A 16,318-nucleotide genomic window follows, 5' to 3' on the forward strand; every position below is an offset into this window, starting at 1 on the left:
GTTGCTAGGGTAGTCTGAAAAGTTGCTAAATTTAGGGACAAAATTGCTAAATTGGCAACACTGTGCCTGACTCCAATAGCCTGACTTGTGTGCCGTCGACCAAACTTGACAGTTCCTGGTCCCGCCTCCTCTCTCCTGGTCCCGCCTCCTCTGCCTGTCAATCATCCGTAGCCGTGAGGAATCATCTAGTGTGCGCGCACGCAGCTGAAGTAGGAGGAGACGCTGCTGTCATCTGCAAAAAAAGTGGCACAATCCATTTTTAAAGGCAACTGGCTTTTTTTTTTTCCTTCCAGGAATTTTATTTTTCTACAAGTGTTGTGACTGAGCGCTCCCGTGATATAAAACGACACAAAAGGGAATGTTTTTGACATTATTCAGTTACTGGTTCAGTGACGCTTCATTCACCCGATCGGACAGCGATTCCTTTTCTGAGGAGGAATCTGTTTTTCCTCCATTTGAAGGGGTGGATAAGGCAGGAGAGGGGGTAAATAGGAAAAGTGGATGTCACCGGGACCCGTGTCGGTGGTGAGCCGCCGCGGAGCTGCTGTGGGAGTGTCGCACGCACGCACGCGAGGATAGTTTGCCCTGGATTTTTCAATCATTTGCGAGATAAGGCTCCCGGACCTCCTCCTCGTCGTTGTCGTCGTCGTCGACGCTGCCCTCCCTTCCTCATCCTCCCGTTTTTTTCTTCCTCTCTTACCTCCGCGATTTTGCCGCGGTCCGCACGCGGGGTAGCAGCTCGCGCTCAGCTCGAGAGGACTGAACGCAGCGCGCGAGGCCCCCCGGCCCCTCCCCCACTCTCACTCTCAAACCCACTTCAGATCATCTCCTCACCTCCCTTCTCGTTTTCCCCTTCATTTTCTTAACATTTTTCCTCAGAGGAGGAGGATTGCGGGGACTATTTAATTTTGACCAGCCTTCTTCCCAGCGGCCACCCGAACCAAGTGATATTTTTGTGTGTTTTTTCTCGTTTCTGAAGCCCCGACGAGGCCGGGCTGTGTACAGTAAAGCAGTGGGGATGACTTTAGAGTCGATGATGGCCTGCTGCCTGAGCGAAGAGGCCAAGGAGTCGAAACGAATCAACGCCGAAATCGATAAGCAACTGCGTCGGGACAAACGCGACTCGAGACGGGAGTTGAAGCTGCTCCTCCTCGGTACGAGAACCGCCGTTAAACTCACTCGTACACATAAATATACAGTCAGTCGACAGGTTTCGCTGTGGTTTTCAGCGGTGACTTGTGGTACTAAACACGCCACCTCCGTTTTATCGCGGTGGCGGTTTTCTAAAGTAGGTTTAAGGTGTTTGCGGTTAATGATTCTTTTCTTTTTTTTATCCAAGTAAATAGTTTGCAGGCTATCAGCGTTAGCGAATATGCTAAGGCGTTAGCGCGTTAGCATATGCGGGCCGAATACTGGACAGGGCCTGGCATGCAACAGCATACAAATCTCAGCATGCTCTCTGTTGTGTGCATATGCATGTACATGTACACCAGAGGTCTGCTTTTAGGCGAAATTGTTGTATACTGGCTGGTTTGTTTTTCTAGCTGTCAGTTTTTGACCCAAGTGGTCTGTTGTATGATAATGCATGTTGCATGCCGTTTGATAGAGCTAGAGAGTAATGTGTGCAAAAGGACAATGGAGAATGACTGTACTGTATGGCAGAGTTGCTTTGCACAGTGTCAGTATGTGCAAATTAAATGACAATGGTTTGTGTAACTGCATGAATCCTGTTGGATTACAGTATTCAAATCGTAGGTAAATCAGGCTGAGGTTTGTCAGTTGAGCGTTTATTGCTTTAGTGAAGGGAAGTATAAATGCTGTTTAGTTGGTGCAGATGATGTTTTCCCTTGATAATCTTGACAAGTTAATGAGAAAAAAATATAAATTAGTATGCAAGTAACAGCCTGGAGTACAAAGCATCAATCAACGGATGCATCTTTGGAGCAATACTATGTCAGTCTGTGCCACCTGTCAAATTTGGGTCATCTCTGCACTTTTACCATTTATTCCTGAGTTGAATTATCTCAAAATGGTGGACAGTTATTGCCTTATGAGGGCGTGATTGCAATGCACACTGGACTCTGGTTACTCCCAAGGAAGGAGAATTGGATGTTTTATCAAGCTGTGAAGTTTGGTTGCTGTTCTGTCTATGACTCGGTGAGTTTGTAAGCAGTGATATCTGACACGGACAGCCTTCATTCATTTCCTATTAGTTAGTACTGTTTTTCCGCTTGAAACCACAAAATGAGCTGCTCGTATTAAAATGGATCATACAGTAGGATGAAACAATGAGCTGATGACAAAGCCAGATAGGGAGAGATGGACAGAAGTGTGGATTTTGGTGAGATGAAGTCCAAATGACCCTCGCTAAACACAGCCCACCTTGGTTACGGTTGTCAACTCAGAGAAGCTTTAAAGAACTTCATATTGGAAAGAACTTAATTTCCACGAACAATATGAATTCTTTTCAGTAAAATGTTTTTGTTCTTTTCTGATGTTACACGTCTATACATGCACATGTTTGATGCAGAAACGTAAACCAAAGATATCTGTTGTTATCTATATCACAGAAGACTTTAGTTGACTGGTAAGCATTTGTTCAGTTTCTGTGGTTTTTAAGTTAAGTTAGTGTGTCATTCGTGAGCATGTTTCACTGAAAATGTTAAGAGAAATTTCCAAGAGGTTTCTGGGATGTTCTGTGAAGCTAACCAGGGGAACACAGTGTAAGGAAGGGTCATTTGAATTAAACATTCTGTTTGAAACATTGGTGAACCTGTATGCAAGATTATTTTACCTTTCGTTTGAAGTTGTCACCACCCAAGCTTGTCAACGCAACCCGAGCTTTGCATAAGCATTCTTGAACTCTGGATAGGAACATGAGCACTTCTGTAACAGTGAATGATTCTGAGGACACAGTGGCTCCTATGTGGATCTGTGACCTCTGTGAAAATACACAAGATTGACCTATGAGAGAATTAATAAGTAAAAGTTCTCTCCCTTTTGCTATCCCTCTGCCACCAAAGGAAGTATATATAAAAAAAAGCAGCTTGTTGGTGCTCAGTCATCCTATTAATGGCCCATCATAAATAAATTAAAACTGTCAGCCTAACTCTGGATAAGTCTTGGCTAGTCTGGATTAGCCAAGACCTTAATAGGCTTTGTGAACACATATTTGCTCCATTGCTGATACTGTAGCTGCTTTGTGTTAACCAGCATCTCACTCTGTAAAAACAGCTTAGTCTAGATCAGTGATCAGTGATTAGGGTTGGAGCTAAACTCTGCAGGAAAGTGGATCTCGCGAGCCAGATTTGAGGATCACTGGTCTAGATGGTTAAGCTTTGACAAATTGTGGCTATTAGTAGGACTGGGCGATATTTCAGATATTCACAATGTATAAGCAATGATTTTTGGCCATTAATTCAGCGATCTTGTCTTATGGTTTGGATGTATGAGAGCATTGTCTGTGGCAATATTCATGTGCTAAAATGTTTGATTTTTAAATATTGCTGCTTACAGGTGCATCTCAGTAAATTAGAATGTCGTGGAAAAGTTCATTTATTTCAGTAATTCAACTCAAATTGTGAAACTCGTGTATTAAATCAATTCAATGCACACAGACTGAAGTAGTTTATGTCTTTGGTTCTTTTAATTGTGATGATTTTGGCTCACATTTTACAAAAATCCAAAAATTTCAACAAATTAGAATATGATGACATGCCAATCAGCCAATCGACTCAAAACCCCTGCAAAGGTTTCCTGAGCCTTAAAAAATGGTCTCTCAGTTTGGTTCACTAGGCTACACAATCATGGGGAAGACTGCTGATCTGACAGTTGTCCAGAAGACAATCATTGACACCCTTCACAAGGAGGGTAAGCCACAAACATTCATTGCCAAAGAAGCTGGCTGTTCACAGAGTGCTGTATCAGTTATTTTGGTTCATCATTCTGTTAATTTAGTGAAAATTGATATGCAGAATATGCCTTGCCACTGTATTGTATGTCTTGCATTACATATTGTGAATTTAATTGACTACAGTGGCTCTTTGGTCAAAATTATGGTTTCTCTGATTGAAAAAGTTCTGAAATAATTTTTTTAAAAATATTTTATGCTATATGGCCCAGTCCTAATAATTTCATATTTAGCAGTAGTATATGTTAATGTTTAGTATATTTTAAGTATATGAAATCCATATGGTAGCTGATCTATGAATATGCAAATTAGTCCAGACTCCTCTCAGTCACACCAGCCAGCGCCTCCTGATCCACTGAACTGTAGTAAACGCAAAACAATGGCATACATGGATAATGACTGATAAAACTATCTTTTTACTAGCAGACAACTACAGTGAAGACTGTAACAATCGTTAAAGTTACTTACTTGACTAGACTCGATTACTTCCGTTTGTGATTCTTAATTTGCGCCCACGAGCATACGCGTGTGAAGTGCAGATACCGATGCGGGAGAGGTGGGTCTGACTCCGGGCTACTTTTACACTGTTGCCACGGGTTATAATGCAAGTTAGCGGTTCTAAATTCACATTAAACCACAGCTTAATGGGTTTTTTGCTTTCATTTATTTTTGGTTTTGTGCTGGTATTGGTATATATTGCATGCTAGTGATAGGAATCGATCCCTTGACGTTATTGGTTTGTGACATGGCAAACCGAGGGCTGTTTCAAACTGTATTTCTGGGTCAGCCTTTGGGAAACTACCGTTTTAAGGAGAAAATACTCAGCAATGGTGTTGATTAATGGATTGGCACATGGTTTGTCTAAAGGCATATTTAAAACATCATATAGACAAATAAACAACATAAAAAACTTGATTTTCACTACAGGGGACTTTAAGCCTTCTTTCTTTGCGTGAACATTTGGGCAGCATTATGCAAATCTTCCCACATGGTGACGTAGACGTGGGGGTGTTTAAACAAGGTGTTTTAGGAGGGTGTGGACGAGTCTTAACTTTTATAAAGAATATCTCTTTGGGTTTGAGACTTTAGTCTAGTGATGCGCGGATGGCGGTTATATCCGCGGGTTAGGTAATAAAAAAATACATTCTGATTATTTGCGGGTGGGTCGTGGGTGGATAAAATAATTAATGCAAATATTAACTACATTTTCTAAAATATGAACATGTTTTAAATAGGCTTCAGAAATTGAATAAACTGTAAATTAACATTAAAAGTTATTCAACAAAACATTTATTTAGTAAAGAGCAGTGAGGGATTTTCTCTATTTTTTGTTGTTTGATTAACATTAATGACAGACGGCACAGCTTTATTAGGCTGCTGTCACAAGACCTATTTCATGGATCCAATACTGATACTCATGCGTTTTATTTTGCAACCGTTTACATTAACTTAAGACAAAACCGTCAGTGCTTTCTCAATTTGGTACTCGCAGCACGTGCTTTGTATGTGACTGCGAGCACACAGAAAAGCGCCTCTGGACAGCGCGAGTACCGAATGGCTTAAAAGACGTGAAAATAATACATTTTTGTGACAATGCAACAATGACCGATTAGGCAATTGACAATTCTGTCAACTGTCCCAAAACGTGAGCTAAAGTCTTATATCGCAGCGTGCAGCAGCTCTAGATGCGTCGATGTGAAGAGAATGTCAAAGAGCAGCAGCAGACAGTTAGCCTATGTTTGATCAATTTAGCCTTCTCAAATCATCACGACTTGCCTAAAATAAAATCTATAGATATAAAACAGTTCAAGCATATAACAATGTTTAAACGTTAAACCTAGATAAATGTGCACTATATCCAATAGTTTGTGCATAGAGTGGAAGCTAAAGCGCGCTTTGCTTTGGAGGCGCCAGCGCGATCACTTGCATTTTTTTCAGTGGCTACGCCGTTATTTTTGCTCATAAAGGTAAGAGCAATACATCATTCGTAGCTGTAAAGGGTCTACTTTTATTTGTGTGCACTCACAATGTCAACAAAACGTTGTGCTTTTATAAAATAAAGAAAACAAACATGATGCGCTTTCTGCCGTCTCGTCTTGAACAGGAGCGCTTCACAAAAATGAACCAAAACTCAGCGAATACATGTCTCACAGACATGATAAATATATCTATAGAAAGCTTTAAATTGCTACTTAACTAAATAAAACAAATCAAAAACAAAAACTCTTTAATTATAATCATAATCCATAAAGATGCACTTCTCTCTGAGGGCGCGTCTAATGAGGAGATGGCGAGTCAGGATCGGCAACTTCATCCTTGCGACACCGACTCAGACAACACTAGTTTATTAGTAAATAACTCGGATATCCTTACCATTTCCCCGTCACATTTATGGTAATTACTTTTGCCGGTGCTTTGCGGCAAGCTTAAGCCTATTGCTTGCATTTGAATGCAGAACTGTTCAGCTGTACTGACGGCACGCACCATACATACATACTGCTGCTGTGGGACACTAAACACCGTCGAGCCGCTCTTGACAGTCACGGTAGCATGGTCTCGTGTTGTTTCCACCAGCGAGGCAAAATTTTTCATCACTAGCCTAATTGATGGATGTCTAAAATATAAAAATAAGGAGAAGCCTAAAACAGGCCCGAGGCCCGGCCCGCATCAGAACTATGACGAAAAAATTGGCCCGAGGGGCGTAAAAAAAGTCGGGGCCTGTGGGGCCCGGGCTGAAATGCAGGGCTCTAGAAGACGCGGTACAGCTGAATCCCTCACGCTGTTTTCATCTGATGGTTTGTGTGGATTTATTCACTCATCTAACCTACACGCTATATTGAATAAATGTTTTGCAGCAATTTCCCTCATTTTAAAGTCAAAAGCTGCGGGAATGAGTAATGTGATGTATGCGCAATCCCGCAACGAAATTCAGGACCTTATTAAACATAATTCTATTATACAGAGAATTGTGAAATAGATTTTCATGACTTTTCAAAACCTTTCTGGGTTTATTTATTTTTACAAAACTTTCCAGGCCTGGAAATTGCTGTTCAATGACTTTTCCAGGTTTTTCATGACCGTACGAATCCTAATGTGATGATTGGGTGCGGTTATCTAAATCAGACAAAAATACAGGTGTGGGTGGATAATTTATTTGAAGCTGCGGATTCGGGTGACGTTTTAGCTCATCTACGCATCGCTACTTTAGTATTTGCAAGTTTAGGGATCTTATCTATTCATGAACAGACCCCTTTAAATACCCTGCCTCCACTACATAGGCCTATGTTTGTCACATCATTATAAGTGTTTGATCACCACATTTGAGTTATCATTGCCAAAAATGTGTTTATGTATATATATATATATTATATATATATATATATATTCTGTTTATGTAGGCTATATACTGTATTCTATATACAGCACCAGTCAAAAGTTTTTGACTATACTTTTGACTATATTGTACTATAATATAGCCTACACATAAAGAATATCGGCAGATATATCGGTATCATTCTTTTTTTACTCCCTAATATAGGCATCGGCCCCCAAAAAACCCATATCAGTCAGGCTGTAGCTGTGACCTTTTGAACCGAAATCTGGATGTTATTTCATTCACAATGTGAGATAAATCATTTCAGATGTACAGAGAAGCCTCATATTTTCTGTATGACCTCTGAATACAAAATAATCTTGTGTTTTTGGCCTTTAACCAACCTTACCAGTAGTACAGAAGCTTAGTCCGGCTTCTGGAGATGTAACTGACTGGTAAGGTTAGTTAGCCCCACAAAGAACATGGGAAACAGGATATGATGCCATCAAGGACTTCTGTTTTTAATAAATAAGAATTTGGAAATGTTAAAATATGCTAGTCCACTTTTCTGCAATCCATGCATCTTTAAGGTTTGTATTTAGTGTATTAAGAGGTTAGTCTGTGTTGTTTAGCTTCTCGGATCTCCTCAGAAATCTTTGGCTCTACACATTCAAAAGTTTGGTAGCATCAAAACATCTATGCATATGCACTACTTAGTAGTGTAACCGTTTCATTTAAGCATGATTGCTCGTTTAAGAAATTTCAGAGATTCCTAATTATGTAATCAAGAAGCATTCAAAAATATGCTGCACCTTGCTGTCATTTGGGAACCAAGTATGAGATCTTCACCATATTGTAATCTCATACATGCTTCCAGTTATGGAAATGTTCTCCTGATGATATAATCATACAGTTTACAGCGTGTTTTATGAACCACAGAGATGCTTTCACCCATGCAACTTTTAATAAATTAACAAGTATGTTGTAATGGATTGTTCATTATTGTATGTATTGCTATCATATGGGTGATTGAAACGGTAAAGAGTTTGTTTTATCCAGCTTCTCGATGGCTTTGTTTGACAGGGCCATGACTTCCTGCCAGTGCCATTCGTTTTGTCGCTCGCTTCACTGAGCTGGCTGCTCCACCCTTTCCCACTGTCCATGCGGTCCGTGTTGCCCCGGGTCTGCCCTGAAGCCCTTATCAGGCTATGGAGGAGCCAGGCGCACTAGGCCTTGTCGCTGTCTGTACTTGGTCAAAACAGATTAAAGCTAGAATTTGCCCCCCAAAATTAAGTATCCTATGTAGGAATGGACAGTATTGTAGAAGTGATTCTGGTCTTTAACTGGTGCAGAGGTTCTTGATCTCTACTGCATATTGTTCTTGCTAGTTAATTGTTTGAGGTGAACTGTTGTATAATGGTCTCTGATGACGTACTAGCACTATTCTGGCTTCAACCTTGAAGATTTCATAAGGATGAGTTAAAGTGCCCCTATTATGCCTTTTCGAATATTACCTTTCATGCAGTGTGTCATGTAGCTGAATGTGAACATAAACTATCTGCAAAGTTGTGAAGCCGACAGTGCACGATAAATAAAGTTTATCTAAAAAGATAAAGTCTATCAAAAAAAGAGTCTGCTCGCAATCGCCTAAACAAGTCGTCAGAAATTCGAATCTTATTCTGTTACGGTTGTACGTCATGAAGTAACACATTTGCATAATGTCTGCCCACGTTCTACGTCGCCAACTTGCCTGCCCACAAACACAGTAAAATTTCTGTGTGGTTAACATCATGTCGAGAAGACGCTGTATCCTACACTGTGAGAGTAAATTTGTTTTATCACATCTTATAATTACCACAAACTTGTTAATGGGGTCATATGATGCTACATGCACTTTTACAAGTTGTTTGAACAGAAATGTGTGTAGGCAGTGTGTGTACACAATAGAGATGGGCGATATGGGCTTTAAAATTATATCGCGGTATTTCTGGTATTTATTACGATAACGATATCAATGACGATAATTCAGGGCATCCTGTTTCTTTTAAGAAAAGTATTATCTTTCCTAGTTTTACCTAAAATAGGGTGAGCATTAATGAGTTCACACGTAATGTAAAGACTGTTTAATTCATACTGGAAGCCGGAGGGCGCTCTTGCACAGAAACTCCACATATCCATAGCAGAAGAAATACTACTGGCGATGCTCCAGGAAGGTATCCAGTTATCGCTGAATAAAACGCCTTTATCACGGAATGTAATACTATCATTCTGTAATAAAACCCTGTCTGGTCACAAAAAGAAGTATTTCAAACTATGCTATGTTATTAAGTTAATTTGGAGAAAAAGCATGTCAATAAATTATATCTTTGTTGGACAACAGTTTTGTAAACTGGCTCATACAGATGCAAAACTGTATCGCACACGTGCTACTGTAATACATTTATTCAGACCGATTTTTTATGCACTGTACATCCCTAACCGAACCAGTTACAGATTGTAAAAGGGGCTCGAGCTCCTCATTTAGCGATATAGGCTACTCCTCCTCAATTTCACGTCTGCTTTCCGTGATGTCGCTCCGCACTGTCGCACACAGAAATATGTCAACAACTAGACTTTATCGTTATTATCGCAGGAAGACTTCATTCTTATCGTGGGGAGAATTTTTACCGGTATATCGCAAACGATAAGATATCGCCCATCCCTAGTACACAACCACCTTAAAATGATAAAAATCCACCCAGTGTTTTTTTTTTTTTAAATCTGCTCGTATCTTTTCCCCTTTCTCAAACCGAGCCGATCTCAGATGCCTGTCTGTGTGATGTCACAAAAACAGGCCTCTCCCACGATAGTTTGATTGACAGTAGCGTTTCAGCACAGACTGGACTAGCGTCTTACCTTAGACTCGCCCTGAGTGAGCTGTCATCAGTCCGCTATTGTTTCACCGCCGGAGCAGATGTAGACAAGAATGACTCCTAAGCGATTGAGGTGTTCTGTTGTTGGATGTAATAATGAACATAGCAGTCGTTGTTTACTCCCGACATCTGAGCCGCTGAAGACACAGTGGATCACGTTTGTTTTTGAAGAGAATGCGCCCCCGATTTACATAAATGCGTCTATGTTCGTGCAAATCTTTTGTGATCCAGCTTCACCTTCAGAAGAAGTGAGTGTAAGGTTTTCTTAATGAATTGCAAATCGCCTTTCCTAATAATGTGCTGATTAGTAAGTTTCACGATAAATGTGGCTAAAGTAAACAGTCTCAGAGAGCAGCTTGGAAGAGAGGGGCGGGGTCATTAACATTTAAAGGAAAATGTTACAAAAGTGCGTGCTCTAAAAAGAACAGTTTTTGACCGGGTAAAAAAAGGTGTTTTTTACACTACCATTGAGAATTTTTTACCAAACTATGTTACAGATTTCATTAAGACCCTAAAGAATCATATCAACGTGTGGAAAATGGGCATCCTATGACCCCTTCAACACTTGACACTTGCCACTGAGAAAACGTCCTGCTCCAGTCGTGCTTGCGAATCAGTCTCTTGTCGATCAGCCAGTTCAACCGTTTCATCATCAGACTCTGGCTCGAATTGGTAAGGTACAATCGATACCATCTTTTCTATGTTTTGACAAGTCTCCAGGGCTGTCATTCCGTCATGGCAGTGGGCGTTTAGTTTCCGACACGCGCTATACACGGTAGACCAATCACAAAGAACTGTGCCATCTGACCAATCACAGCAGTGAGGGCGCACGGAAAGGAGGGGTTTAGAGAGACTGATTCTTTGAACTGCTTCACACGAGTCGTTTACAAATCATTTAGAAATGAGGTAAAATTAATTACCTTGAGAAAACTAGCGTGTTTTTGACCTTACATGCATGTAAACCTGTTTTAGGAGACTCATAAAACAATATTAGCAACCTTAAAAATGGCATAATAGGGGCACTTTAAATGACCACTGTTATAAACATCAATCCCCAATCAAGCACGCAACACCTCAAAAGTGTCATTTTAGTATTTCATATATATATATATATATATTAAACCGTAATTTTCTTTAAAGTTTTAGTAATTTCATTGCTTTTGTCCTTATAATTTTTTTTATATTTCTCTTTAGCTTTATTTTTACTTCTATTTTAGATTTAGACATTAAACTTTAATTCTGTTAGTTTCCAAGGCAAGATTTCTAATTTTCTTTTAAATTTTGAAAGTTATTCATCTAATATTTGTTTTATTTCAGCTTTATTTCAATTAACAAATGCTATTTGTTTTATAGTTTTATTTTTAGTTAATAATAACACTACTCCGCATCAAATAGGATATGGTGTCACAGTCTAGTAAATAAATCATAAGGAATGAATTCAAAATGAGAACAGTTTTTGTAACAATGATTTGCATCCTTTACATTCTCAGTGTTAGCTGTTGCTCTGAATATAAGTTTGAGACAGAGACTGAGGCTATTTACCTAATTAATGAATGCAATTTTATTTTTATTGTATTTATTAGCTTTTTTTGTTTATTTACTGTCATTTATATATTGTCTCATTTCTTTTTCTACAGTACCTTTTAGTTTTCTTGGATTTTTCATCTCTGTGGAAGTGCCTCTTTAGTCCTTCCTGTAATTTCTTGGTTCAATGAAGTACACTAAACTAGAGACTAAAGAGGTCAGTCTGTGATGTTTAGATCCTCTGTTTGTCTCAAGTCTTCCTGCAGCAGAATGTGAATTTTTCATTCTCCTGCGTTTACATGCATGTGAATGAAGCACAATATCTAGTTTCACCGCGTCTTTGCACTAATACTTTACTTTAATGTTAGGTTGGCCAGTGTCACACATAAATGTGAACAACAAAACCAGCCGATTTGATTTCAGCTTTTTATGCACCAAAAATGGCCTGGTGATTTGGTGTGAGTTTGCATTGTTGACTGCATGCTAGCATTGGCAGCCGTTGTTTTGGAGTGCTTTGTTCCTGGCTGCCCTACTGAAGATTAAACTTTGCTTCTGACAGCCACATCATGTTTCAGTATGGGCCTTGGCTTCTACACACTTTCACTTTCAATTGTAGTGCTCATAGGACACATTTGTCTTGTTTTTTTCTCATGAGCAGTCCTTTAACTAAACCCTAACTTGTTTTCAGTGCAACACTTGAGCTGTTCACAGATCAGTCGCCGTCCCTTTTTCCATTCCCTCCCAAGCAAGGCTTTACGGTGGTTTCCATGGCCAGAGCAAACAAGAGGATTTGTACTTTGGACTATCACCTAGCAGGTGACGAAACTCTTGGCCGGCATGCACATCAGGTGTCTGCGCAGGGCTTTTGTTTGATTGCGACCCACCGTTGTAGCGCACAATGGATATATGAACATGCTGTGACATCCGTCATGATCAAATAAGGCAGTGCAGTCATGACTGTGCCTCTGTGACAAGCCGCTGTGACAGGCCCGTCTAGAGCTGGAGGGTTGCTTCCTGTCACTACTGTCCATGTTAGGAGAGCTAATAGACCGAGTTTATCACAGAACCACCCGCTTTCTCTTCTTAGAGAGCAGTGGATGTTTGCTGGATGTTAGTGCCAGTCGTTGAGATGATTTTTCTCCTTATCACTACCAGGAGCTAGGATACTCAATAAAAATCTCCAAGATTCACATTTATGCTGCAGCTAAATGCATTGTGGCATTATGATGTTTCTATCAGCTGATTTAATCTGTTTGACCGTCTCAGCCCTCTGTCCACATGAATACAATATTTCAAGAGTTTTCTCTGCATTTTGGCCTCCCATTAAGCAGAGTTGATTACATTTCAGAATTGAACAACTGGCTCCCTTTCAGTTCATGAGTGTGAATTTGAATAGTTTTTGAAGAAGTTTTTCAAAATGCTGACATTTGTGGACAACAGTGACATCATGAACATGGTTTGTAATGGTTGTTTATAAATATTGAGAATGCTTGAATCTGACAAATAGCTTTTTGACTATGATAGTGGACGATTGTTGTGGTCTGCTGTTGTAGGTTTGATGACATGTTTATAAGTGTTAGGAAGTATTTAGTTTGTATGACATCAGGAAAAAGGAACTTCAATTGACATACGCTTTGGCACAGTTTCAGCAGTTCCTTGCCTTGCATTATTATTCCAACATTTGTATTATCATATGGACTAACTGTAGGTGTAGACAGAATTTTTTTTTTTTGGTCCACATTTATACAGAGACGTTTTCGTGCACCTGTGGAAAAGTTCTCAAATGCACCCTCACAAAATTTGCCCTAGAATTTTTGTTAATATTCATCCTGCCTCCAATCACTCACCTGTCAGTCCTTCAAGGTCTGTATCAGAGTTTTGCATGACAGCGGGCAAGTGGAATCCTGAAGTGTCCCTAACGGTAGGTAATCTACTCTTTAATGAGGTGGATTTTAATTGGCTGAGAGTCCCTGCTGTTACTCTTACATAAGCAGCCCCCATGCTAACCGGCCTGTAGAGAGCGCTGTTGTCAGAATGCACATGCTGCCACACACGGCGCCTAGAGCCAAACAGGACCAGGTGGTCTCGGAGTAGAGCTAAGTGAGAGCGAAGCGATGCAGGCCATGGTGCCTTGCCCTCACGATGCTCAGAGAAATTTGCGAATATTTTCATCCCAAACCTGCCTTACAGTGAGATTTCTATGTAAAGAGTCTCATTTTCACTGACATGCATGTATTTATAGACATATTCTCTGTTACCCCTGATGAAATTCTTGACTGACCTGAGTTTGTCCGCTGCTCCCCCTGTGGCAGTATTTATAGAACAGGTGCCATTCTCCAGCGAAACACAACGGAGACCTGCAGGGATGGATGGCACACGCATGTCATTCTTTATTGCTCCCTTTCTTTTCATAATATTTCTTCTGCTTAAAGAGTTTATAAGAGTTTAGTTTATACTCCACTATTTTTGAAAATAGGCTTGAATTTTCCAACTCCTCTAGAGTTGAGTTTGTTGAACAGTTGAGTTTTACTGTTTTTGAATCCATTCAGTAATATCATTGCGCCTGCTGCACCCATGGTACGGCAGCAACGTTCCTTGATTATTACGCCGGAATGAGAGTATAGTTCCTAGCCATATCGGCCTCCCTTCGATAACGATAGAAATTTTTTTCGATATAGTGCGCGATATAGGCACGTGCTATGAGTGACGCAGACCGCACACACAAACACATGCTGAATTGAGTGCTGTGCCTGCCTGTGATGAGGAGATTGTGAATAATAAAAAAAGAATATTAGTCAAATTTAAAATAAACAGTTGCATTTGAATGCAAAAATAGTACAATCAAATGTTAGGTGTGCATCGGGGAGTGTCAATAGTGGAGCGCGAGATGCGGTGATGATGTTGTAAGTGAAGTTGTTGTATTTTAATGTTTGATAAGTCTAGCCCACCAGACGTGCAGTTTCTGCGTTATTCATTCAAAATATTAGAGAAATATACAGGTGCATCTCAATAAATTAGAATGTCGTGGAAAAGTTCATTTATTTCAGTAATTTAACTCAAATTGTGAAACTCGTGTATTAAATAAATTCAATGCACACAGACTGAAGTAGTTTAAGTCTTTGGTTCTTTTAATTGTGATGATTTTGGCTCACATTTAACAAAAACCCACCAATTCACTATCTCAACAAATTAGAATATGGTGACATGCCAATCAGCTAATCAACTCAAAACACCTGCAAAGGTTTCCTGAGCCTTCAAAATGGCCTCTCAGTTTGGTTCACTAGGCTATTAGATGGACAAATATGACTGCTGCACTCGCGTCTCACAGAAGAGATGTAGCCATGCAAAGTTAAAACAGTTTAAACTTTTAGAAAACGTGTCACAAATCTGTGGAGGTTTATTCCGTTTCACTTCATCTCATATGTTTTTAGAGGCAATGTGTGATGGGCGATTCGGCTCTTTGGATTAAGGAATGCATAAATACATGATGCTGTTTTGTTCATAATTGTTTATGCAATTTACGAAATTATGTTTGATTTATATGAGCGTCTCACAGAAGAGATGTAGCCATGCAAAGTTAAAACAGTTTAAACTTTTAGAAAACATGTCACGAATCTGTGGAGGTTTATTCCGTTTCACTTCATCTCATGTTTTTAGAGGCAATGTGTGATGGGCGATTCGGCTCTTTGGATTAAGGAATGCATAAATACATGATGCTGTTTTGTTCATAATTGTTTATGCAATTTACGAAATTATGTTTGATTTATATGAGTTAATTTAGACGTAATGCACGTTTTTCTTTTTATAGACAGTTATTTCCTTTGCTTTGGCAATTTAATTTTGCTCATTGCGCACTTTTGTGGCTTTGTGGAGACAAGCCAAAAGTTTCCTTCAGACCTATTTAATCTGCATATAAAACGTTATAAATTAGATATTTGTTTAATTTTTATTTTGTGTTTGACTGTTAAAACAAAAAATATTTGTTGTTTGTCTCAATAAATTGGGTTAATTTAAATACAGTGGTTAAATTAAAAAGTTTTTTTCTATTGCTCTTTGTTTTAAAAAAAGATTATAAAAAATGTCAATAATTATCGATAACGAACGATATGAAACATTATATCGTTGATACATTTTTTTTTAGCTATATCGCCCAGCCCTACGTTTATGAGTCAAGCTGTGAGACTCGTTGGCCTTTGGGAGAAAGTTCACTGCATCTGGTGCTATTCGATTTCACATAGTCAAATAAAATAACCAAGCACTTCCTTTTTGAATCATGTAAACCTCAGAAGGTATCTCTACCGGCCATGCAAATTCTGCGGTTGCTGTTTATCTGATACACTCACCTCAAACAGCTCACTGCGGTTACAACATGCTGCAAATGGCCTACTGGCTAGATTTGCATGCTTTCCAGGAGCAGCAGTGTCACTTCCCCCTTACGGTCTGGGTGTCTGCAGTGATTCAAACCTGCGCTGACCGTAGGGTCAGTGTAACATATGGAGGAGGGAGTGCAGGGAAGTGGGCGCAGCCTGTTGTGCGCTCAGATAGCTTCATTCTGCTGAAAGCAGGAAATGCTTTATAAAACGGAGCCGCATTTGCTGTTTGACCCTAGTTTTGGAGTGTGTTTTGGGGGGGGGGGGGGGGGGGGGGGGTTTTGCCTGC

At 39.8% G+C, this 16,318-nt stretch overlaps 1 protein-coding gene across 2 annotated transcripts in view; it reads left to right on the forward strand.

Moving 5' to 3' along the window:
• The first annotated feature begins 222 nt into the window (after positions 1 to 222).
• The window catches only part of LOC107558284 (guanine nucleotide-binding protein subunit alpha-11), a 36,665-nt gene continuing 20,569 nt past the window's right edge, over positions 223 to 16,318 (forward strand). The window contains exon 1 of one of the 2 annotated variants that reach the window (XM_016241917.1): positions 223 to 1,154. In XM_016241917.1, the coding sequence (XP_016097403.1) occupies positions 1,019 to 1,154 (136 nt within the window). In that variant the 5' untranslated portion in view covers positions 223 to 1,018. Of the gene's footprint in view, positions 1,155 to 2,001; positions 2,158 to 16,318 lie in introns of those variants that run through there. The other variant, XM_016241918.1, reaches the window with a different exon arrangement.

This window comes from Sinocyclocheilus grahami, unplaced genomic scaffold (assembly GCF_001515645.1).
Source record: "Sinocyclocheilus grahami isolate Dianchi unplaced genomic scaffold, SAMN03320097.WGS_v1.1 scaffold639.1, whole genome shotgun sequence".
In the NCBI taxonomy this organism is placed as follows: Eukaryota; Metazoa; Chordata; class Actinopteri; order Cypriniformes; family Cyprinidae; genus Sinocyclocheilus; species Sinocyclocheilus grahami.